General features: G+C 45.9%; 2 protein-coding genes across 12 annotated transcripts; one reads left to right on the top strand and one right to left on the bottom strand.

Moving 5' to 3' along the window:
• The first annotated feature begins 711 nt into the window (after nt 1–711).
• LOC6530005 lies at nt 712–1,781 on the top strand. Its single transcript, XM_039372331.2, has 2 exons — nt 712–766; nt 1,028–1,781. The coding sequence occupies exons 1-2, from the start codon at nt 712–714 to the stop codon at nt 1,411–1,413; spliced, it is 441 nt and encodes a 146-aa protein (XP_039228265.1). The 3' UTR covers nt 1,414–1,781.
• Nucleotides 1,537–23,935, bottom strand: LOC6530002 (probable lysine-specific demethylase 4B). Of its 11 annotated transcripts, none has more exons than XM_039372136.2 (9): nt 23,273–23,933; nt 12,815–13,355; nt 12,401–12,739; nt 12,020–12,342; nt 11,695–11,954; nt 11,209–11,580; nt 10,202–10,603; nt 6,411–8,679; nt 1,537–3,932 (listed from the first exon to the last, which is right to left on the bottom strand). In XM_039372136.2, the coding sequence occupies exons 2-9, from the start codon at nt 13,244–13,246 to the stop codon at nt 2,807–2,809; spliced, it is 5,523 nt and encodes a 1,840-aa protein (XP_039228070.1). In that variant the 5' UTR covers nt 13,247–13,355; nt 23,273–23,933; the 3' UTR covers nt 1,537–2,806. The 11 variants fall into 11 exon arrangements, with proteins under 11 accessions (XP_039228070.1, XP_039228072.1, XP_039228073.1 ...); XM_039372138.2 differs by having other exon boundaries at nt 1,537–3,929; XM_039372139.2 differs by having other exon boundaries at nt 11,209–11,577.
• Nucleotides 23,936–23,952: the final 17 nt, after the last annotated feature.

The raw sequence follows: 23,952 nt of genomic DNA, 5'->3' as shown, positions 1-23,952 counted from the left end.
GTACTCCGTTGAGTCCTATTACACTTCATTTTTATTTCAACGAATGCGGGTTTGGTTCTAATTGCGAAAACGGCAGATTACTCAAACTAATTGTGCTTCCTTTTTTAGCGACTATTTCATTTGCGGAAATGAAATGTAATTAATTTGTTACTACTTCAATAGACTCACCTGCTATCATACCAGCAATAACCAGAAAGATCTTGTTTGAATCAATATCGCATTCATATGAGCTGAACAGTTTCAAATCGATTAATTTGTTTACTACTTAAAGTTTTGGGTAATTAGGGAATTACAATGACTGTCACATAGTAACGTATTTAAGATATTTTGTATCCAAGGATACAAGAATGGATTGTACTCAAGTGCATTTTAAAGGCAGATAGACAACTTGGGAATTCCCATAATGGGCACCAAAATAACATATTTTTGCCAGTAATGCTTATAAAAATTTCCAATCAAATTTAGTCCCTCATAATTTAAATTTTAGAAAAATTAGCTAATTACAAAGTTGTAAACGTCGCTTACAAATCTTGATTTGTACCACACAGATTTTTATAAATGTATGGTGTTTTGTGTATAATGACAAGTACACAATCATTGAAGCTGATCCAATTAATTAATGGAGCTTTGATTATTAAAACCACATTAGAATGTTGGGATAGGAATTTAAACACAGCTCATAAGGTTATTTTCCGATGCTTGCTGAGTAACATGCAGTCCATTCACCTAGTCCTATTTGGCAGTTGCCTATTCTGGAGTGTCGTGAGTGAAGCACTGCCCCAGTATCCTTGAAGTCCATGTGTATGTGTGATATTTTCCAGCTCAGCGAACCCATCATAGTGTACAAACTGAAAAATATAGAGTGCTCAACAGTGCCTGGGTTTTCGGCGAACGCTTCGTGCCATATAAGAGCCGTAAACTGGAACAAGGCGGTGGCTGAAATGGATGTCTATCTTCTAAGGCCTTTGTACAATATAACAGTGAGTTCGGCGGACTTCCCTACGCATCTGATTGCTCCACTAACCAGGTTATCTCAAGATTCGGTTTCAGATCCTCAAGAGAGACTACTCCAACCAGTTCCAGCCGTTTCTCGTGGACGTTCAAATAAACATGTGCGATGCACTATCCCGGCGCAGCTTTATTCCTTATGGTTTGATTATTCTGAGAATCAGCAGGATGTTCTCAAACTTCAATCACTCGTGTCCATATTACGGCCATTTGTTAGCACGTGACGCCTATTTAAACGAAACCTTCTTGCCCAACGTCTTCCCCCTAGGCTTCTACAAACTAAACATCACGATCATGGAGAACTACAGAACTCCGCCGAGCGCACATGTTGGTGGTATCGTGTGGTACGTCCAGGTGATGCAGGCTATCCAGCCAAAGAAGAAGAAACCCAATCGAGAGGTGTAGCCAGCAAAAGGCGCAGAAATAAATGAATACGTAATGTTTTATTGCTTTAAATTTTTAAAATTGTATTTTTATTGTTTATAATAAATATATATATGTATACGTAAAGTAATATTAGCTTTAGAATTTGTATTATACATAATGTAGGCTACTCGAGTTGCTTTATTTGTAGCTTTTCCGCTTCGTTATTAGTTACAGTATATCTTACAGAAGTGCAACTCAGTTTTGCTTATTTGTCTTAGAGTACATACTACAAGCTATTTTAAATCATTGTCTTCCATCGGTTAAAGTATCTTAGTTAGCCTAGGCTTAACCCTAGCTTCGCTTAGCTTAATGTGTGTGTGGTTTCTGTATTCTTGGGCCGTCGGTGTCGCAAGAATGGGTTAAAAAAATACTTTAGTCTAAAGTATCGGGCCTACAACTTAGAGTAATGTTAGGTCGGTGCTATGCTTGAATTCCTATTTTCCTATACGAATGGCATAACAAGATTGCAAATAAAATATATAATATATATATATAAAGAATATACAACATGGCAAAAGAAAGTGTAATGACAAGGTTAAGGGTGGCGGGGTACACGGATGGGAATAGTTAACAAAAATAAATAAATAGATTGAGAACTTATTCAATAAATACTACATGAAATACGTTGCATAGTTGCCTGTGTCCATCTCTCATTATGCAAGGAACAAATTATATTTATAAGTATCTTTCGAGAACGCTCCCGGTAGTTACAAAAGTGAGCTATCCTTTAGAGAAACGGAACCGTTCTCGCAAAACTAAATTACACTAAACATATTCTGCCCGCACTGTAGGCAGGTGAAATAGTTACAACTGGTTTGGGGTGTGTGTCTCGTGTTTGCACTTAAACGTTTAAAATTTAGCTTAGGCGTAGAAATTATATTAGTTTACGATGCTCTCAAGTTTGCCGTGAACCGAATACTAGTACATTTGATTCTGCCGCAAATCCATTCGCGAGTGTGTGCTTTTCTGTGTGTTGAACAACATTTGATTTATATTCTTGTAGGCATTTGGTTTTTTGAGTAAAAAAATAAATTTCGTATGCACATCCAACAGTGTGGTAATATCAATGAGTTAGCTTGGCTTATGTTTGAGTTAATATTCTTTCGACTTTCTGTTTTTTTTTTCTGTTTTACAGCAAACGCTCCTGCTGCGTTTCCCCGCTTTTTGGTGGCCAAATGTGACGATTTTTGAAGTAGTATTCTAAAACCCTAAAAACATTTAAACGTTGCCGACGGCACAGAGCTAAGTTCCAGCTTTGCGCCATGGGCAACCGAATCTGCGCTGAACAGGTGAGAGATTTCTAAAAGAAGTAAGTGGTCGGCATTATGGTGGCACTGTTCAAAAATCGACCCATTTGGCCACCCATTAGACCCTACGCGGCGAACAACTGAGCAGCAGCAGCAGCGGCAGCCTGTTGCTGTTGTTGCTGCTGCTGCTGTTGCTGCTGCTGCTGGGGAGTTGTGGCCAGGATGGGAATGGCCGTGCCGTCGGCGGTCAGGATCAGGGTCTGCGTGGCCTGGGGCGCCGACGTGGCCTGAGCCTGCGACGCCGGTTCGGTGGCCAGGGCCACGTTGCCTGGCAGCGCAATCAGCTGCTGCTGACCCGCCTTGCTGGGATGCGGCACCTGGGTGGCGGCGATTATACTGCCGTCGGCCGACTGCAGCAGGATGGTGTTGGCCGGCAGGTTGAAGCAGGTCACGGTGCCGTTGGAGGCCACCGTCTGCAGCTGAAGCGGAGGCGGTTGGGGGGCCAGCAGCATGGTGGTGCCCGCTGTGGCCGTCGCACTGTTCGTGCTGCTCAGATCGAGGCCATCGGCGGTCGCCGCCTCTTGCAACTCTGGCTGCTCCTGGCTGGGCTCCTCGTCGATAATCTCCTCGACCAGGTCGTCCTCGTTGAGCTCCTCGATGATGTCGTCGTCGTTCTCGATGTAACCGGAAGCCTCAACGCCGGAGCTAACCAAATTGACGACACCCGGCGGCGACGGTGTTGGCGTGGGCATGGCCAGGTAGTTGTCACCCGACTTGGCCGTCACGGCTGTGCCCTTGGGTATGCGGAACTTCCGCAGGATCTGGGCAGTCGAAGAGGAGAGTCCGGCCAGGGCAACTGCATCCTCATCCAGCTCCTCTTCCAGCTCGTCGTCCTCGGCCAATAGCTCCTCCTCGACCACCGATTGCTGTTGCACAGGAGCAACTTCCGGGGCGACGATTACCTGGCGCTGATTTCGATTGGATGCATTGACGCGCACCAACGTAACGCCTCCGCCTCCGCCTCCGCCTGCGCTTCCGCTTCCATTTCCCGTTCCGGCCTTGGTGTTGCCATTGAGAATGCTGAGCTGCGGCTGTTTGGCGGCACCACGAGCGGCCAGCAGAATGACAGGTGTCTTCTTGGCCGCCGGCTTGAGGCCATTGCTCGCGCTGCTGCTCACCACGGCGGACGCACTGTTGCTGCTGGCAGTGTTGCTAGTGGCGTTGGTGCTGCTGCCGCCGCTGCTGCTGCTGCTGTTCGTGTTGGGAGGAAGGATTTCATTAGTCGCATTTCTTGTGGGTGGCGGCACATGGGACTGGGCAGGGGGATTGGGCATGGGAGAAGTTCGGCTCGAAAGGGTCACAAAGTCAGTGAACTTGTCGACGAAACTGCTGCCACTGCCACTGCGGCTGCCGCTGTCACTGCCTTTGCCGCTACTGCTGCTGCGGCTGGAGATGCTGTTGCTGTTGCTATTGCTGCAACTTGTGCTGCGGTCGGCAAGACGGGCACGGGCATTAGCCTGCTTGACGACGATTTCTTCGTAGTAAATGCGATACGCTTCCACTTGCCGGCGCTGCGAATCATCTTTTGGTGTGGTGTTATTGGTCTGACTCTGATTCGGATTCGGATTCAGATTCAGATTCGGATTTGGATTGGTTGTGGTGTTCTGGGTTCTGTGGTTGTTGCTGGGTGTTGTGGTGTTGTATGGCCGCTTGAACATTTGTTTCTGGTGGTTGTCGTGTTTAGAAGAACCTGTTGTTGTTGTTGTTCATGTTGATGTTGATGTGGTTGTTGTGTCGCATGATCATGAATTTTTGTGTGCAAATCATAGGGAATAACACAAGAACACAAACAACAGACGAACGTAAAATGTTGTCGGGTGAAAAAGAAAAATAAAAACAATTTGATTAGCATATTTGCTGATTTCTCATTTTAATTGGTGTTAGTTTCGATCGTTTCGACTCCTTTCATTTAATTTAGTTGTTAGATATGCTTAAATCAAAGTTAATTTTGGTTAGTAAATGATAAGGGCTCTTATGGCTGATAGCTTAAATGGATCGAATGTGGATGTGTGGATGGATCAGATGGTGTTGCTCCCGGATGGTCAGTGATCAGTGGTTAGTGGTCAGTAGATGACGTTTTAGATACTTACACCCCATGTACACAAAAGTATCTGAACAGTGCGGTTCCCTTTTTAGTGGGTGTTTGAATACCAGTGGTTATTAGGATGCAGTTACCCAAGGGTTAGTAACAAAACAGAAAAGTATTATGCAAAACAAAATGGGAAACAAGAAAATAAGGCGAATAAACAAAAGTACACATACCTTTCACTAATTGTCCAATATTTTTTATATGTTTATATTATTTTTTATGAGTGTTGGAGATCATTTTTTGGTTTGTTTGCTTGTTTGTTTGTTTGTTTCTTTCGAATATTGGTTGTTGCTCGTTGCTGCTCTTGCACACGCACACACAAACGGGAAACGATGGAAGAGTAAATGAATCAGTGAATCAATCGAGTATAATGAGTATGTGATGTGTCGGATGTAAGTACACAAATGCTTCGCTAAATTAGTTTGGTGGATTTATGTTTATATGCTTGGCCGCTGATCTGGACAAACATTGAAAATGGCTTCCATTTGCGTTGCTTTCGATTGGGATTATGGCTAGGTGGTATTCACTTTTATACTCGTTTCGTTTAGCTATCGTATTCATTGCGAACTCAGTGTATAGTCTTGTATTCGTAAAATAGAATTTTTGGTACTTTGGCTGCAGCTTTCTGTGTCGATCATTTCATTCAGAGAGCTAATAGCACTGCCTCTGATATATCGTAGCTATAGTTAGGAAGTGTTTTTGATTTATTTTTTTGAGCGGGTATTATATTGTTGGGTTGATTTGATTGATTGTTTGATTGATTGGTTGGTTGGTGGGTTGGTTGTGTGTACATAAAATAAAACAAGAGAAAAGAAAGAAAAAGAACAAAATTGCATTGAAGTATAAAACGTATTTGAACACAAGTATTTCTCGAAACAAAAAGGGGTTCGAATTGGTTATTGTGATTAATTCGGGGGATTCATTTGGTATTATTTGATGGCATATAATTTTACAAGAAAGCAACAACAAGCCACACAGGGAACATTCTATTCGAAATAGAGTGCAGTACCTCAGTGGGTTTATGATTGGTAAATAAATAAATGCACAAACTTCAATTCATACGACTAAAGTACCAACTGAAAAACTCTGTTAAAGACTACTAAATAATGTAGATACGTAATAAATAAAAAGGTACATCATGGATGATTACAAAATAATACAACTAAGATATATGCATAATCCTAATTTAAAACTAAAAACTAAACAAGTCAATACTTAATGTATACCCCCTTCCCCTGTTCGGTTTTCGTGTTTTGTAGGCGGCCATCGGGTGTTTAGTGTTTAATTTTCTGTATTAAGTACACCGTCGATTCGCGATTCTAAATACAGGAAAGGAAGATCGGAGTCGGAGTCGCAGTCGCAATAAAGGGGTTACGGTGGCAGAGATAGCAAAATGGATTAAGTTCAAGATAGGTATAGGATACAGGTATAGGTACAGATACAGAGATATAGTACAGTTACAGATACAGATACAGAGCGGCAATCTAATCGAGCGCGTTACACTAAGAGAAAAGTCGGGCAGACAAGGGAGGCAGGGAAGTGGGCAATAGTGGGCTTGGTTAGTTGGAAAGAGCGTTTACCTAATTTCTTTGGTTTCCAGCAGCGACGAGGTGTTCACATCGTTCACCGCATTGATCATCGAGGTGGGCGAGAAGGGCAGGTGGTACATGGAGGCGGTGTCCAGGGTGTAGGCGTCACCGCCCTTGATCAGCAGCTCGTTCTTCAGCTCCATGAACTGCTGGTGCGGATTGTGGTGCGTGGCGAATGGCTGTTGCTGCAGTAGTTGCGTCTGCTGGTGGTGTTGCTGCTGGTGGTGGTGCTGCTGCGGCTGGTGGTGCTGCTGCGGCTGGTGGGTCTGCGCGTCCAGTGCGTTCGCATTCAGCGTGGGCTGCGCTCCGGCGTGCGTGGTGAAGGTGTATTGCGAGTAGGGACACAGGTCGCCTAGCTCGGCCGCCTCCAGCTTAGGTTGGAAGTTCTGCAGGCCGTCGGGCGTCAGGATCTGATAGCTCTGCACCGTGCCGATCACGTGCTGCTGCTGCTGTTGCTGCTGCTGCTGCTGCTCGGCTGACGTCGGAGTGGCCGCCGCCGTGGAGCTCAAATAGGTCACGTTGTCCAACTCGTAGTGGGGTTGCTGTTGCGCCTGACTGGCAGGCTGCTGCGCTGGTTGTTGCTGCTGCTGCTGCGTCGTCTGATATGTGGCCGTGGTCTGTTGGCGCTGAGCCTGCGGCGCCGTCGTGTATATCGCCTGGGTTCCGTCCAGCTGCAGTGGCACCAGGTTGCCGGCTTGATCCTGGATCATGATGCTCTGGCCGTGCAGCTGCTGTTGCAGCAGCGCCTGCTGCAGTTCCAGTTGGTTCGAGTAGATCAGCGTGGTGGTGGGCGCCGCCGGCTGACCATTCGGCGTGGCTGGTCCTCGATGCAGTCCCACGGAGCTGGTGGCGCCCGGATTGGCCAGTGCCAGCTGTGCGCCTCCAGGCAGAATCATGCCGCTGAAGTCCAGCGAGGGCAGCGTCTGCAGCTGATGCTGCGGCTGCGACGGCGTCGTGGGTGCCAGCGTTGTGATGCTGTGCTGCATCGGTTGCTGCTGTTGCTGCTGCTGCTGGGAGTGACTCACGCTGACCGGCGCCATGGTGAGGGACTCTCCATTCTGCACGTCGTCCAGGACACTGTCGATCTGCGCCAGCCGCTTCTTGGTTGGCGTACTGCCATCGCCGCCCTTCGACTTGCGAACGCGCGGCGTGCGCGAGTTGCGCGCCCGCTTGGCCGGCGGACCGTCAGCCTTCAGCGGAGTCGTGGTGGCCGATGGCGGCATGGGCACGTCGCCGTGCTTGTCCTTCTTGTGCATCTTCATCTTGTCCGGACGCGAGAACTCCTTGTTGCAGATGGGGCAGGCGAATATCTTGCGGTTTTGGCCCTCGTGAAAGAGGTAGGCGTGTCGCTGGAAGCTGTACTTGTTCTTGAACGTCTTAAAAATGTCGTTCTTGGCGCAGACAAGGCAGTAGGCCACGCCGTCGATGATGTGCTCGTAGCGGGCAATGTCCAGGCCACGTACACTCATCTTCTCCAGGTACTCGCCCTGCTCGTCGTCGGCGATGACGCGCGTCTTGCGCTTGCGCTTCTGCTTGGCGGCCGCCGCCGATCCCGATTTGGGTACCATGGAGGACAGCACCGGGGTGCCCGGTGCCGGCTGGTCCTGACTGATCGTGTAGCTGGTGGTGCCGGCTGCCAGCTCCGCCGCCTCGGCCTCTACCTCGGCCTTGATCACCTGGAACTCCTCGTACTCGTGCTCCTGGTCCGCATCGTGCTCGTTGTCCGGATCGTGCTCGAGGCTCTGCTCCTCGTACTTCACCTGCAACAAGCCGTTCTCCTCGTCGTCCTCCTCGTCGCCAACGACTCCGTGCTGGGGATCGTACTTGATTATGTCGGCGGCCACGGCACTGCTGCCGTTGCTCAGGCAATCACTGCTGCCGGGCTCGCTTTTGAGTACGTGGTACTCCTCGTACGTGCTCCCATCGAACTCGATGATCGTGCCGTCCGTGTTAACCAGCGCCGTGGTGGTCGTCGTAGCGGCTGAGTTGGCCTGCGACACGGGAACGGGCGTTGGTGCGGCGGAACTGACCGCTGGCATGCCGCCGTTGTAGTTCTCGAACACTATGGTGGTCGGGGTTTGTCCATCCTCGCCGGTGGTGGTGATATAGTGGTAATGTTGTTGTTGTTGCTGCTGTTGTTGTTGCTGTTGTTGTTGCTGCTGCTGCTGCAGCTGCTGTGTGGCGGCGATTGTGTCCACTCCGTTGGTGTTGGCGTTCGTGTGCAGGATGGAGGACGAACTAATAGTTGTGACCACATTGTCTTTTGTTTATATATATTTTGAAAATACATATTTGGTTTGGTTCATAAAAGATGTGTTTGAATGTAATATTTGCATAAATCAATAAATCAATTCGTAATTGAAATCGAAATCAATCAACAATTCACTCAAATCAGGTTCGCATAAAACAAATGTTGTGCAAAATGAAAGCTACTTGCGGCCAACTGTATATACGCAAATGCCACAGATGGAGTGCATCTGGTGCATTTACGGACGGGCCTCTTCATCGAATCGATTGGATACGGCAATACAGGACATATAGATAGAAAGTGAGTGAATTGGTTTTTGTTTGTCGGTAGAATTTGTGTTTACTTAGATCTACATTACAGCAATCGTAATCGTAACTCTGGTACAGTACTCGCAACTCAATACGTACTAAATAAAGTTAAATAAATAATCGACTTCAGTAACTGAGGTGGTGGTAACAGGTGGTCAGAGCAGAGGATGAAACTGGTGTGTGTGTGTGTGGCCAACGTTGGTCAGACTCCTCCTCCTACACCTTTTGCGAAGGAGCAGGAGCTGGGAACGGATTGGGTTTTGTGTGGTGTCCAGTGTGGTGGAGTGGGAAACAATAAGTGAGAGGTAGAAGACGGGAAAGTGTCGTTGCTAAAAGTAACTAAATCATAATCGCAAATCTAAATATTATAAACTCAATTTTCAAACTTGGCGCGCAAGTGCTGCCAGGAGTCGGCGCGCGCATGGGCAGCACTGTTGCTCTGATTGGTCTCACTGCTTGGGCGCCAAAGTTTGAACTGCAGAACAAACTAGCTTAAACTAGCTAATAAAGTAAAATAATACGTGATCGACAATTGTTTTTGGGCCTTTTTCGACGCGTTACTGTTTTGCACGGAGCTCCCTCCCTCGGTTGAAATGATTTGTGCATTTATTTATGTGATTGTTCCAATGCTCTCGACAATTCGAGAAGAGACAGGACACAGACCTGGGGAAGGGTGTCGCAAATTAAAGACGAGCATGTAGTGTGTGGAGCAGTTGAAAGCGGTTTTTGTTATTAATTGGGCGATGCGATTGGATTTTCATAGGTCGGTAATGGGTAATTGAAGATTTCATTGCCTTTTTATTTCATTTCATTCATTTTGCTTTTTATATCGGAACACACAAATGGAAGTCAAATTCAATGTTTTGTTCTCATTGGAAACGTTCTCCCTTAGTGGCGCGCGTTTGAATTTCGGCACAAAAAGTTGATAAATAAAAATGCAGTTTTCAATTTGGAATGGAATGCAGATGATACCGAATGGATGACATGGACATGGATGTGCGACAACACTTACAGAACGAAACAATTGATTGGATTCGAAGTTGGCCAATTCGGATGACGGTCAAAATCATAATTATGTGAGTTTGTATTTACAATGAGAGCGGTTAGTGGTAATAGCTTCAACTGAAACACCAAATACGAGTACACAAGAGGGTTAAACCATACACAAAGACTACAACCAACAAACAAATTAACGTAAAGCGAACAAATTCAAGTTGCACACTTACCGGCAACACTGGTTGCAACATTCTGTTGCTGCTGCTGCTGATGCTGCTGCTGCGGACTACTGGCCGTAGTTTGATATGAAGCCGTGGCGGCAGTCACGGCATGTCCGTTCGCATCACAGAGTATTTCATTTTGCAGCTGATAGACATTGCCATCCGTGCTCGCATATTGCTGCTGCTGCTGCTGTGGAATGCCATTCAGGGTGTTGGCCGCGGGCAACATGTTGACGTAGACAATCTGTTGCTGCTGCTCTTGACTAGACTTGGATGTGGATGCTTCTGTTGCTGCCGTGGCTGCTGTTGCTGCTGCTGCACTCGTTTGACTTTGACTTAGTTTTGGTATCTTGCCCTCAAATTTACGCGATTGTTGCATAAATTGCAGCGACTGTCGCTCCTTTTTGGCATCTGAAAAACGTCAATCGATAGAGTTTAGTACTTGATCGAGCAGGGATTTCAAAAGTTTGTGATTAAATGCGTATCATACGGTTACTGTTGGTGTAAACACACAGGCACACACACACACATGTGGACTCGGGGGTTTTCTGGGGAGGAGGCATTGCGATTGGGTGGAATGAGGGTGAGTAGTCAAAGCGAAAGAGCAAGTGAAGCGGATTCTGGGGCAGCAAAACAAGAGAAACGGATCAGGCCCAGACAGCACCAACACCTTGGATTCGGTTTAGTAAAACAGTTTTGGTTTTCGGTTAGTTTTTAGCATAGACTTAAAAGCGTGATCGTATATTTCTCTGACGCACTCTTACAATTAGAACGATTTATTTGTACATTAAACGCAAAACAAAAACGATGAAATGCATGTGGAACGGCATGTGAAACATTGTCAATTTGGTTAAAACAAAAAAATGCTGTGGAATTTGGAATGTTTGTAGCTAAAGAAGGGACGTTTTGGCATTGGGGCATTGGGTTAAAGAATTTGGATGGCTTGGAGGTGGACAGGTGAAGCTGTGATTATGTGGATGCAGTGGTGCAGTGGCTGCTTAAGCTGCTGCTCTCACCTCCTCCGCCATCTGCTGCTGCTGTTGCTGTGTTTGTGGCTGGTGATGTTCCAGCTGTCACGGCTGATGTGGGTGTTTTTACAGCAGTTGCAGCAGAAGTGACCGCCGGAGATGTGGCACTAGCGTCCTTTTTCCGCCGTGCAGGAGTCTTTCGGGGCGTGCCGCTGGCCTTGCCACGCCTTGCGCCCCGCGACGTCGAAGAAGTGGAGGAGGCTGGCGATATGGAACGGTCATCCTTGGTGCGCGGACTACGACCGCGACTGTTTCGCGAGTTACTCTTGCGCTTGGACGCCAGCCAATCGTCGTCGTAGTCGGCATCGTAGCGCCGCTTCTGCTTGCGCCGCTTGAAGTCCTCCTCCTCATCATCATCTTCTGTCAACAAGCAAAATAGGAAGACAAAGAACAAATGCGAAAAAAGGAAACATATTATAGTTCAGCTGGGGAAAGGGGGAGTTCGTTTTGAAGGGCACCTGCCGGCCCACACACCTGTGCCGTCGTCTATGTACTCAAGCAGCTCCTGCTTGGTCTTCAGATCCGCCGGACTCTGTAGACTCATGGCATCCTCGTTGGGAAAATCAGCCTCATCCGTGGCCAAATCGCCCGTGTCCAGCGTTAGAACGCTCTCCTTTAGCATGGCCTTGACGTCGTCGGGCACGTTGGGATTCTGCTGGATTTCATCCAGGTCCAGATCGGGATTACGCTCTTTGAAACTCTTGGCTTTGGTGGGATTGCATTGCTTTTTCATTCTGCGGAGGAGCAGGAGATGGGAATAAGACACACTGGAAGCCCTAACGAGCGCAAGGAAACCTACTTTTTATCACACAGCAGGACATCGAGGTGCGGTGGCAGGGGAGCTGCACTGGGCACCCCATTTGGCGGATCCTCCGGATGCCGCCCCACGTCACGCCCCTCCATCCACAGATCGTAGCGATCGCTTTGGAAGCGCTTGACAAATGTGTCCATCGAGATCTTGACCATGTCGTTGCTGCAGGTGCACTGCACCGCCCGCTTGCCGTACTCGATCCAGCGCTCCATGGCAAAGTTCGTGGACTCGGCACAGTTGAAGCCGTGATTGAAGCCGGCATGGTAGCCGAACGGAAACGTGATCATGATCTCGCCCGCCTCCTGCGTGATCTGCAAGAGCCGGATTTAGTACGGCCACTAGGGACATAATTACTACCCATTAACGCACCTTACTGACGGGCACGTCGTGTTGCTTGAGAATCTGTGGTGAAATCAACGTCATCTTGTGGCGCAAATATGCATTGCAGTTCTTGTAACTGGCCGGAAAGTATTGGTTGGCCACCTTCTCCAGTTTGCGACCACACTCCGGCGGCACCACATACCACGTCTTTGGCGCCCCAAAGTGCAAGTAATTGATGGAATAGAGGTCCATGTCCTCCGTGTGCCATGCGAAAGTCGTCTTCCACATGCCAAAGTACAAGTAAGCTGTGTTCACGCCGTCTATCTGGATGTTATAATCCTTGTTGACATAGTCAAGAATAGTGCCCAGCCGGTTGATGTTCCAGCTCTGCAACGGCAAAGGAATCGGCAACGGATCATCAACTAAGGCCCAAACCGAAACCCTAAACCCTAACCAACTTACATCCTGGTCGGTGTCTGTGATGCTTCCGCTAACGTCTGCCCCATAAATGGGCGCCACATATGTTATGTTCTTCCAGTACTTGCGCTCCAGATCCTCAAAGTCAAAGTGTTTGGGTGTGGCGTAGCGCTCGGTGCTGGCCAGCTCGCTAAACTGCTTCACTGTGAGTGGCTTTTTCTGTATGTTGATCTGCTGATAGTAGCCCTGCTTGCCGGTCACCACCTGGCATATGGGCGCCGGAATCGTGACATTCAGGGCATCGAGATCGGCGTACCCACTGCGACGGGGCACCCATTCCGGCGGTGGCACCACCTTGGCCAGACCGGCCTTGTGGGCGCCCTGTGACTCCATGTAGGCCACATACTTGGGAAAGTCCTTGAACTCCTCCCAGGTGGGTCGAAAGACCATGATGCGTGGCACCTCTGACATTTTCATTTTCGTCTCAGCTTTTCTCTTTCCTTTTTCAATTCCGACCTGTTGTCGGACTTTTAAATCTTTGAGCCGAGACACTTTTCTCTCACAGCTCGGGCGCTTCGATCTGGAACTGTGATAGAAGCAGCATTAAAACTCCGTACTCCCGTGCACGGCCCATTAATCCCGGGCAGATGCCATTCATGGCCAGCCCGTCTGCCCGTCTGCCTGCCCCGTTGCTAAGCGCTCAGCGATCGGATCGCTTGGGATCGGCATTATGGCTGGCAGCCACAAAACAAATAGAGAAGGAGCGCTGAGGGAACAGCTGCAACTTTTCGAGGTTTTCTTTTTTTTTTTTTAATGGGCGCGGCAGCTACAACAGCAGGCAAGCAGGCAGGACGACTGGCAGGAGAATAGAGGCTGGCAGGATATGCAGTTGTCGTTTCCCCCGCCCCTGTCATTCGAGTGGTTTTCCTCATGGGCCAGCGGGACCCGCCATAACCCATAGGAACCCATAAAAAGTGCAATGATCGTTCGTTTGATAACCCTACTAACTACGGCGATATGTTGTAAATTGAATAAGTATATCAGATTTCATGCAGAACCAGCTGAAAAGTTGTGAGTTAAAGGTATAACCGGTAATATGGAAATACTGTATGTTGGCTGAAAATGGTTAGTTCGATTCATTTCTTACCGCACTTTATTTTGAGGAAATATTTATTCAAATATGTATAAGTACAATATAAAGTAATAATGATAAATGTAAACAAGTTTGTCAAATGTAGAAGTGTTCCCAAATTCGATATTATACATAATTCTATTAAAATTAAAACCGCTATTTATGTAAGCACGCAAAATATATATAAACAATCACCTACTAGATTGAGATAACTTAAAATAGTTATTTTTTGAATTTATTTCATAATATGGCGCTTTTTATTAACACTTTCTATAGAAATATATATATTAGGTTTATAATCGTTGAAATTAGCGTACAAATAAATTAAACTATTATGAATTTATAACTAGTACTCCACCTATTTTGTATACCAAAGTTGTTTACTATTAATTGATCGCAATAGATAAGGATAATTGACTTAAAAGTGTGATACGTAAAATAAAAAATAGGTACATGAGTCATGCGTGATTGAAAAATTTCTCTGTGTGTATTTCTGTATACGATAAGCCTCCCAAAAAAACACAATAAATCAAGATGAAGCGGATAATTAATTATTGAGCCCCAGGACGAACCGTTATTCCCATGCCAAGTCATTTATAGGGATTGAAAACGCCCAATAAGCAAATGACACAAATCCGGCGACATCTTTTTCCCAGTCAATACCTATTTCAATTGTTTTTGCGTTTGTTTTTCCTATTTTCCGCACAAGCAGAATGGAAGCTCTGTAGGCCGGAGGAGCAGCAAGGATAACGATAACGAGGACAACGCTGTGCGAGACATCCCAGAGCACTAGATGAAAATTTACGCAATTTTTCGACCACGAAGAAAACTGTACCACCACCCGAGAATTCGTAGAGAGCGAGAAGACAAAAAGCGAACGAGAGCGGAGAGCCGACGATGTTGGGGAAGGGGAGGGGTAACGGGATATCTGAGAGGGGGGAGCTGACGAGTGCGCAAAACTATTTGCTAGCTGACAAGGGAAGAGCGAATATGGTGGGAAGAGCGAGTGAGCGGGAAGGATATACTCGCTACAGAGGGGATTCGACATGGACGAGTCGCAATGCAGCGAGTGCGTATGCATGTGTGTGTGAGTGCATGTGTGTGTGTTTACGAATATGTGAGTGTGTTTGTGAAAGGACGAAATTTGGAACTCACTTGTGATGTGCTTTGATGGGTTTTTTTTGTTTCTGCTTCTCTAGTTTATTCGATGCTCGCCGTGCGTAAATCCCAACAAAATGTCAAAAGTACTTTTGTAACTATATGAGCAACTCCTGCTGGATGTGACTGTTGTTCCGGATGCTGCTGCTTTGCTTTTGTTTGAATTGATTGGTAGTTTATTGCACATTATTTTATTGTGTATTTGCATATGAAACTTTTTCTGCTTTTTAACTAACTGTAACTAATTTGCACAATTTGATGTTTTACGATACACTTGAGCACTATTTTTTTGGGTTTTGCTATTCTTGTAGAATGATTTAGGTAGAATACTTTGGTTTTGCTGCGTGATTGATATTAATTTATGTTATCCTGCAACATCTGATGGCGTCGTTGTTTTGCGTTTTACACAGTCTTCGACTTGATGGCTGCTGCTCTCTCTCTATTCGAGGATGTATATTTATATATATGTATATGTATGTGGACTCCTAACTGGCACTCACGACGGGCGCGACATGTCTGAGCGGTCTGAGTGGCAAGCGTCGACTGAACGGCAATTCGATGCCAGGACGATGGCGACGCAGGCGTCGAAAGAACTCGCTCTTCGCTCGCACTCACACACACACACACACCAAAGCGCGCACACACAGACACGCTCACGCACACACAGTCACGTCGCACAAGAGCGTTGTCCTTTTAATGCGAATGCTCTGGTCAAAGCATAATGCGAAAGGAAAATTGGTGTAGAGCAAGAGGGAGACGGCGCAAACAAGTTTGACAGGATAATTGTGGATAGGGAAATGCAAGCCGTGTGGAAAACTGGCAGTTTTAACCGCTCCTCCTTTTTCCTCTATTCATCCGTGGTTCGAACAATGCCTTTTTTTCTGCTCTTTAGTTTTATTGCGAAAAGCAAATGTGGCAAAAGGAAAAATGCATTCGCCATGCGAAACGCTCTCTTCTGCAGTCAGGACATCTCTCTCGTTCTCTGCATCTCAGTAAGCAGTTAGAGAAATCGCAAAGGACTTAATCCTCATTATGCATTGTCCTGGCACGGATTTCGGATTTTGGCGAAGATCTAATCTAGGACTTACTGATCCCGGATCGCCAGCGATCGTTCGTAGGTAAACGACAGCGGCAGAGGTTAGAGGTTGAGGATCCACTTGAGACGGCTTCGTGTGCCTCGTACTTAATAATTGCATATTTTTATAATTATTGCAAAACCAACAAATAGGGCTAAGAGCAAGGCTCGTTTGTTTGTTTACTTGTATGCTACAAAATTCCCATTTAATTCGTGCTATACAGAGTAAACAATTTTATTGATCGATTTCAAAATTCGTACTCATTATATTGCTTGAGCTCGCCTTACATTTTATGAGGTCATATTTCGTTTGCAGATATTTGTACCAGCTAAATAAGGACGTCACTTTAAGCCGACCGCCTTATGCGCCTTAAGTTATACCGCCCCCAATTATATTTCCCAATCATTTCGGTAATAAGAAAATGTTATATTGTAGCAACTGTTAAGGACATTAATTTCCCAAAAGCGCAGAAGTATAATTTGTTAAATCCCTTATAATGTACAATTTAATGGCATATGCGCTTGGCGAATACAAATTAGCACATCTGCAACTGCAGCGAGCAATTACGTGATAGCGATTCGATAACAAGGTTTCTTGCATCCTGTATGCAGAAAACCCATACAAAAACCGACGCGAAATATTAAAACAGGACGTGGAGCGAAGGAGAGGGACTAAAAAGGAAAAAGGAAACCGGGCTGAGTAATTACAGCAGCTTGAAACGGCGAAAGGAATGCCTTGTGGTAGTATAATTTACAACGTGTCATTAGCCGGGCGACGCCTATGGAAAAATGGAGCTTGGGGGAGCGGCCAACGGCAGGATCAAAGCGTGACCAGAGCACAACAGAACGGTCACACTGCACGGCAGGACTTTGAACGAAAGAAACAAAAAGTGGCGGGGTGTCCAAGGATCCTGTCCTGAAAACTTGTTTCTCCAAAGCAACTCAGGCATAACGCAGAGAGAGCGGAAAGGGACGAACGAGAGAGAGCTTGCAGCAAAGCAGCGAGAATGACCAGGCGGCTTCAACTTCCGGCAGGAATGGCTCACACACACACGCATACTAACAGTGCAGTTGTGTACACAATGTGGTCATTGACTGAACGGTAAAAAGCGAAAACAGGAACCAACAGCAGCAGCAACAACAACAACAGCAACAACAACTGGCGATGACGTCGTCGATGAAGAACACACAGAGAACCGCCATAATGCGCGTCCCCTTTTTCCACATTCCCACCGCGCCCCCCTCCACTCCGCACCATACCACTCCGCCTGTCATTTTATATTCCATTTTACAAACGCACACACACACACATACATACGCGAGCACAAACATTCGTCCTGTGCCTCGTGTGATTTCACAAGGCATTTCTCCAACACAATTTCTCACAAAATTTCAATTCGAGCTCCGCTGCGCCTCAGCTGCGACAACAGCTACAAGATTATTTATGCTTTTTTCTATGCTTGTTCCTGCCGCTCGTTGTTGTTGTAGCTGTGCTGCCGTAGTTGTTCCTGCTGCCAGTTGCCTGTTTATATCCTTTTGTGACGCAAAGCACGCGCGTCGAATCCGCACAGTGGGATTTGCCTTATAAAGGTGGTACATTATAAATTTGATTTATTTTATGAACTGATCCAATAAATTTATCTGTATTTATATATTTTATATAAAAACTTTATTATTTTAATCGGCGATTTTGAAACATGGTTTTGTATATTTTATACAGAGTAACGGTTTTCTCCGCACAGTACAAAAAACATTTTTTAGTTTCTTTTATTCTTTCCTAATTTATTTGTATCCTTCACCTTATCTTACTAACTAAAATGTATAGATGTGCATATATGTATCTGAGAAAAACAAACTAAACGAGCTGTTGTAATATTTTAATAATAATAGTCTCCGGAAGGTATGCAACGATTTTTACCAGCTTTGGAACTTTCTTTAAAAGACCAGACAATGAGTGTAATGATTTTTGGGCTTTAAAGGATTAAAGAAACACGCACGCATTCCTAATAACTTTAGAAATATCCCACTGTGCGGCGAGGACAGGCATCGACCAAAAAGCAAAGCACGCGTCCCCTTTTCGAAGTTTCCCTTTTGTTGTCCTTTATCTCAATTGCACAACTGTTTGGCTTTGGCTCGTTTCTCTGCCTTTGCCGCTGGCCTTTGTTTTGTTTTCATGCTTTTCGTTCGTTACATTTTGTGATTCTGGTGCGTGTGTGTGTCTCTGTGTGTATTCCTAGTGTCTAGTGCTCTGCTCCTGTGAGTTCTCTTTTTTTTTTTTAGCAGGCGCCCAGCTACATTCGTCCTGGCGTCCATTCTTTCGGTTATTGATGTTGTTGTCCTGTTATTGTGTGCTAAGTGAATAGAAAGCGCAAAGGAAGGAGAAGGAAGGAGTAGAATTCGAATTCGATGACAAGTTTCCCGTTGCAGGCTTTCCGCGCACACTCGCTGCTCTCTCTTCCTCTCTATCCCCCTCCTCACTCCCCTCGCTCTGGCTATCTCTCTATCTATTTCTCTGGCGCTCTCTCAGCTGCAGCACGCCCAGCAGCTGCCAATCTAATTAATTCTCTTTTCCTCGCCATTGTTCGTCTATTGCTCGACACTTTTCGCATCCCAAGTCTTATTGGTCAACAAAATGGCGGCCATGTGGAGCAGAAAGCGCAAGGATATACGGCTCGGTATATGTATGTGTGTGTGGTACATGTGGAGCAAAAAGTGCCAGGATATATGACTAAGTATATCCTGTATATATACTGACATGTACGCCGAGGAAAAGCGAAAACTTTTCAAGTTGCCGTGCCCGTGTCCGTGCTCAAGTGGCCACTTCGTTATCCTTCCAAGGGAAAGTCGATCGGAGCAGGATGTGCGCACCAGGACCTTAGTCGCGGCATGCTCTGCATTCAGATTTGTGGCATTAGAACAACATATAGAACGAGGCCATGGGCCACTAGAATGTAAAAGCAAATTCAAAGGACACCTAATTGTGGTTTAAAGAATTAAGCAGAGATGCTAAGTCTTCACTAGAAACTCGTTAAGTATTTAAAACTGGAGAGTATACCTAAGGCAATTTACATTTGATTACGAAATTCTTAAAAGCGAAACATTTGCATACAAATATCTTTATAGATAAGCCAAATAAACTTTTTATATTGTATTGTAGTATTGAATAATATTGCATAAATATTAGCAATGATTTATATCATTATGTACGTCAAAATCAGGACGAACCAATTTAATCTCCTTAAAAATGTTGGGCAAGTATTGGCAAAAATCTCTGCAAAGTATGACACGATTTGAAAAGGAATTCAAAACTACTATATTACTGCAAATTGGGGGAAGCCCCAAACCTTTCCCAACACCAAGGGCTCTAGCCACTTAACCCGCCTCACTAATCAGTAAAATACCCTCAGTTGGATTGAAAAGGATCGCATTGCACCACCCACCGACCACCGACCATCGACCACCGACCACCAGTGCATCACAACCACCCGGCGGGGCGGCGACCTGTTGAGTTGACAACTTGTTCGCACTTCATCCACTCGGAACCACCACACCTGACCTACGGACGGGATCTTTGGCAAAAGCACCACCTAGTCGGTCCGGGGGTATGTTTATTATGCTTTATGAATGGGAGCGGGAGCGGATGCTCCTTGCTCTGCCTTAACTACCACCGACCACCACGGATTCGCTCTGTTTTGGTCTCAATATGTATGGTATGGTTTGGTTTGGGTTCTTTTTTTTGTTTTTGGTTGGGAAAACCCCTAAATGTGACGTGTCGAAGACGTTGGGTGGATGGATGACATGCCGGCACACGCCACCGAATCCATATCAGCCGTAACCGTATCCGTTCCGTAGGTGGTGGGTTCGGAGGCATATGACCAAGCAAGAGCAAGAGCGGATACGGTCGGTGCCGGTGTCTCTGCTGGGGTTGCTTGCGTTTGTTTACATTTTGGGGGGTTTTCCCAACGTCCTTGCACCTACGAGAAGGCCGTGCGGTTCGATGTGGTGCGTGCGTGTGAGCGGAACCACCCCATGCGCCATGTGTCCCAGAGCAAGTGCGCCAAAGTAGGTCGGTGGTTGCTCTGGCTCTGGCTGCGACTCTGGCTCGGGTTCGGGCTCTTGCCCTGGTGGTGATTCCAAAAATATGCCCAGACGTGTCTAAGGGTTACTGCCACTGCCAGTGTCACAGTTTCGCTTTTTGTTTATAAACATTGCGCCAAACAGCTGATTTTGGGCCATCCCCCATAGGCAGTGTCCCGCATTCCGCTCCACACAACCCCAGCAGCACTCATTCTTCACCCACAAAAAAATTGAGGGGAGACCCGGCACTCTGCAAGGATAAAGTGTGCTCCAGGCGGAAAATACTGCATCACCTGCACGCCGAGTCCTTAATTTGAACAGCTCGCTCGTTCAGGACAGCTGGCTGGGTGGCACAGCGGCAGACCAGCCTTTTTGGAACCGACAGATGTCTGTCGATGTCGGCCGTAAAATGCAATGGTCGCTCGTGGGCAGGCAGTCCAACGAGTTGCAGCCGGCTCTGAGGTATTGAGCTATTGAGGCATTGAGCAGAACCAAGCTGAAAGGACGATGGCTACGAAGGGATCGAGAAAGAGAGTACGTAGCTGGCCTGCTGTTGCATTGATTACTCTTCACGGACGGAACACAAACGGAGCGGTCGTTAACATCTGGCTCGTTTTGCCCAGCTCATCGTTCAACGATCCTCGCCTTGGCATGTGCCACGAACCAAAGGACATCTGCCAGCTGCACAAAGGGGCCCCCAACTATTCTATCTAGCTCTGCTATAAATTTTCAGTTCTTCAGCACTGTAATGCGCTCTTTTTTTTGCGAGCAGGGACCACGAAAAGCTAATTAAACACGAAGTATATGGGGCGATTCCAACTCGTTTTTGATGAATGACATCCTTTGTCCTGGCGCAGTTGCAATGCAGTTACATGTTTTTTGCGGTGACACCATACAACACAAAGAAAAGTACCTTTTTCGGGGTAAATGTAATAAATCAATCATAACAGCCTTACTTTTGCAATGAGTTCGTTTTGTCTAAACTCACACAAACCAAAAGTACAAACCGAGAACCCAATATATACGCTTTTTAAACCTACAGATATCCAAAATTTAATAGTTGATAACTCAATTGATGCCCTATGAGTATTTGTCTTCTGTTTCAAACTCCAAACTGATGAAGCTGGTAAGGAAAGCCGATATGCTGGCCCCACGCCCATCTGCTTCTGCAGCATCAGCCTTTAGATTGGCATCAGCTGCCCGACCCCACAGGATGGCCCTCCAATGCCCAAAGAGCCAGCATAAAAAACCTGCAGCAAACGCAGAGCAAACAGCTTTCCGAAAACTGAACTCTCCCAGCTGTAACTGGACACCGAGACCCGTAGGGATAAGGATGGGCATGGGCATGGGAATGGGGCTAGGGCTAAGGTTAAGCACAGGAAGAGGGGAACGATGAGTGCTCCAACAGGGAAGAGTTTCGAGTTGCGTTCTGAACAACTGGCGGACTGGGTATCAGAACCGGTATGTGAGCGGTGAAAGGACACGACTGCGATCGAAGGCGATTACATTCAATTTACGAGGAACGAGAGCTGGTGAAAGGAGCCAGCCAGAACTGTTACACAATTCGAGACTTCCGCCTGCGACTGTCGTCGGAAAGGAAGTGCTAAATGTCGCTAAAAAAAAATCACGACTTCCCCGTCGGTTTTAAGTCTGGCCTGTTTCAGTGGCAGCTGCATTTTGCCACGATGTTTGCGCAGGCGTACATTGAACCTAGTCCTTTTGACTGGATCAGGCAGGTAAGAAGAGAGCCAGACAGGACGGCAGATGTTCTTCTTTGCCAGTCCCTTTTGTCGCAGGTCAGTTGCTGCCTCCAGAAGAGTTGATTTCGTTATCCTGTGGGCACGTCAAAGGCTTGTCAAACATTTGTTTACCTTTGTTTGCTTGGAAGAAGTCATTGAACGGCCGGGCAAGGTTTTATAAAACCGCAGCTGCTTTTTAAATAAAGACTACAAAGGCAGCTCGTACCTTCTAATTTCAGATCGATCTAGCTATTCATACTGTAAAATGCGCTCCAGTTCATTGATAAGAACGTCAATTGGAACCCATCTGTAGAGGAAGTTTAACCAGAGGGTACTCTAAAAGAAATAGTAGTCACTTCAAATCCCAAATATCTTTTTGAAACTCTTCAGAAAACCTTTCTCGTGCAAACTGCATTTAAGTCCCAATAGATCGGAATAGAAACCGCAGAACTAATCGTATTCCTCCCATAGAAATCGGGAAATAAATAGACCCCAATTTCAGCTTCATAGCTTAATATCATGTTTTCTTTTACTTTATCAAATAAAAAAGACAACAAATTATAATTCGTTGTGCTTCATAACATTCTGAGTTACAGATAACATAGCTGCCTTAGAAACGATTGGAAAATTAATGGTAGTGATGAGACAGCAACTATAGTTTCGTTAATCAATCACAGTCCTTTTGACCCTGGGAAATTGCATTTTTGTTCATAACATTCTGAATGAATCGGAAAACTATAACACTAAGACCCCGAAAGTGTGGCACATCACTAGTAAAATTAGTGTGAATCTTTGTCAAAATCGTTCTAAGTTTTAAGTGCAAGTAAGCTAGCCTAATTTCTTGCTTAAAACAGACAAACGTATGTTTGTAAAAATGTAATACAAATGTAATACACACTTTAATGTACATATGTTGTATGTTGTTTTCAATCGAAGCCTACTTATCGGTGATACTTAAATAATCTATTGGGTTCTATGGGACTATTTCATTGAATTGTAATTTCAAAACAATATGTTAAATATATCATATTACAGCAACAAATATAAATTGAATTTAAACTGATTTAAGATTTAAAGAGCCCTAGAAACCCGACCTCGACTGTGCATCACAGTTGTCGGAAAAGGAACCACACCGCACTGGCGAATTACCCAAGTTAATGGAATTAATTCGCGTCCAAGCGTTCCAGTAAAAAGTGGACGGTACGCAGTGGGTGGTAGGGAGGCAGCCCCAGTGGGCGAATTGAAAAATCGATTTTGCACGGCGGACTCGCTGCTGCGAATCGCCAATTGGAAAGCAGTGCACTTTCGTCTGGGAAACTCACCCGATGAATATGCCGTGGATGCTGCTCTCCTCCTATCGCACTCCTCCAGCTCCTGCAACTGCTTCTCTGGAGGATGTGGGGCACCTGGTTTTTCGCGAATTCCCTGCAAACTGCTCTGCTGGTTGCAACGGAATCGGAGAATCAGCGAATCGGGAATCGAGGAATCGGAATCGGCGTACGTGACCGAGAAAAGGTGTTCGTTCACAATGGACGCAGACGCAGTTTATTTACAATAGATTAGCTGCGCGATGCACATGTCTGGGTGTGTTGTTGTTGTTGTGGTGTTGCTAAATCTATTGTTTCTCGATCTCGTGGACGGCCAGAAGGCATGTGCCCCTTGCTGCACGGCATTAGTTTTTAGGATTTACATATATTTGGCAGGGATTTCCTTGCCATTCTTATAAGAAGATGGCTGCTTATCAGACGCTTCCTCTGCAGTCCAATGGACACACACTCGAATGAGAACACTTACACTAAACGCTGTAATTAGTCATTTTCTTGGGTGGTACAATGTGTACATTGTATGCACTGAACTCTGGCCTAAGCTATGGTGTCTGTGTTCACTTTACATTTCACAAAAGAACAACACAAATTACACTAGCTTATGTATTTATTTTTCGCAAAAATCTTGCAATACAAATACACCAAAAACACGACTGCAAATGTGACCAGATTGTAGC

This window comes from Drosophila yakuba, chromosome 2R (assembly GCF_016746365.2).
Source record: "Drosophila yakuba strain Tai18E2 chromosome 2R, Prin_Dyak_Tai18E2_2.1, whole genome shotgun sequence".
Lineage (NCBI taxonomy): Eukaryota > Metazoa > Arthropoda > Insecta > Diptera > Drosophilidae > Drosophila > Drosophila yakuba.
The sequence above is the reverse complement of the archived record's forward strand: the minus strand, read 5'-3'. Positions and strand labels throughout refer to the sequence as shown.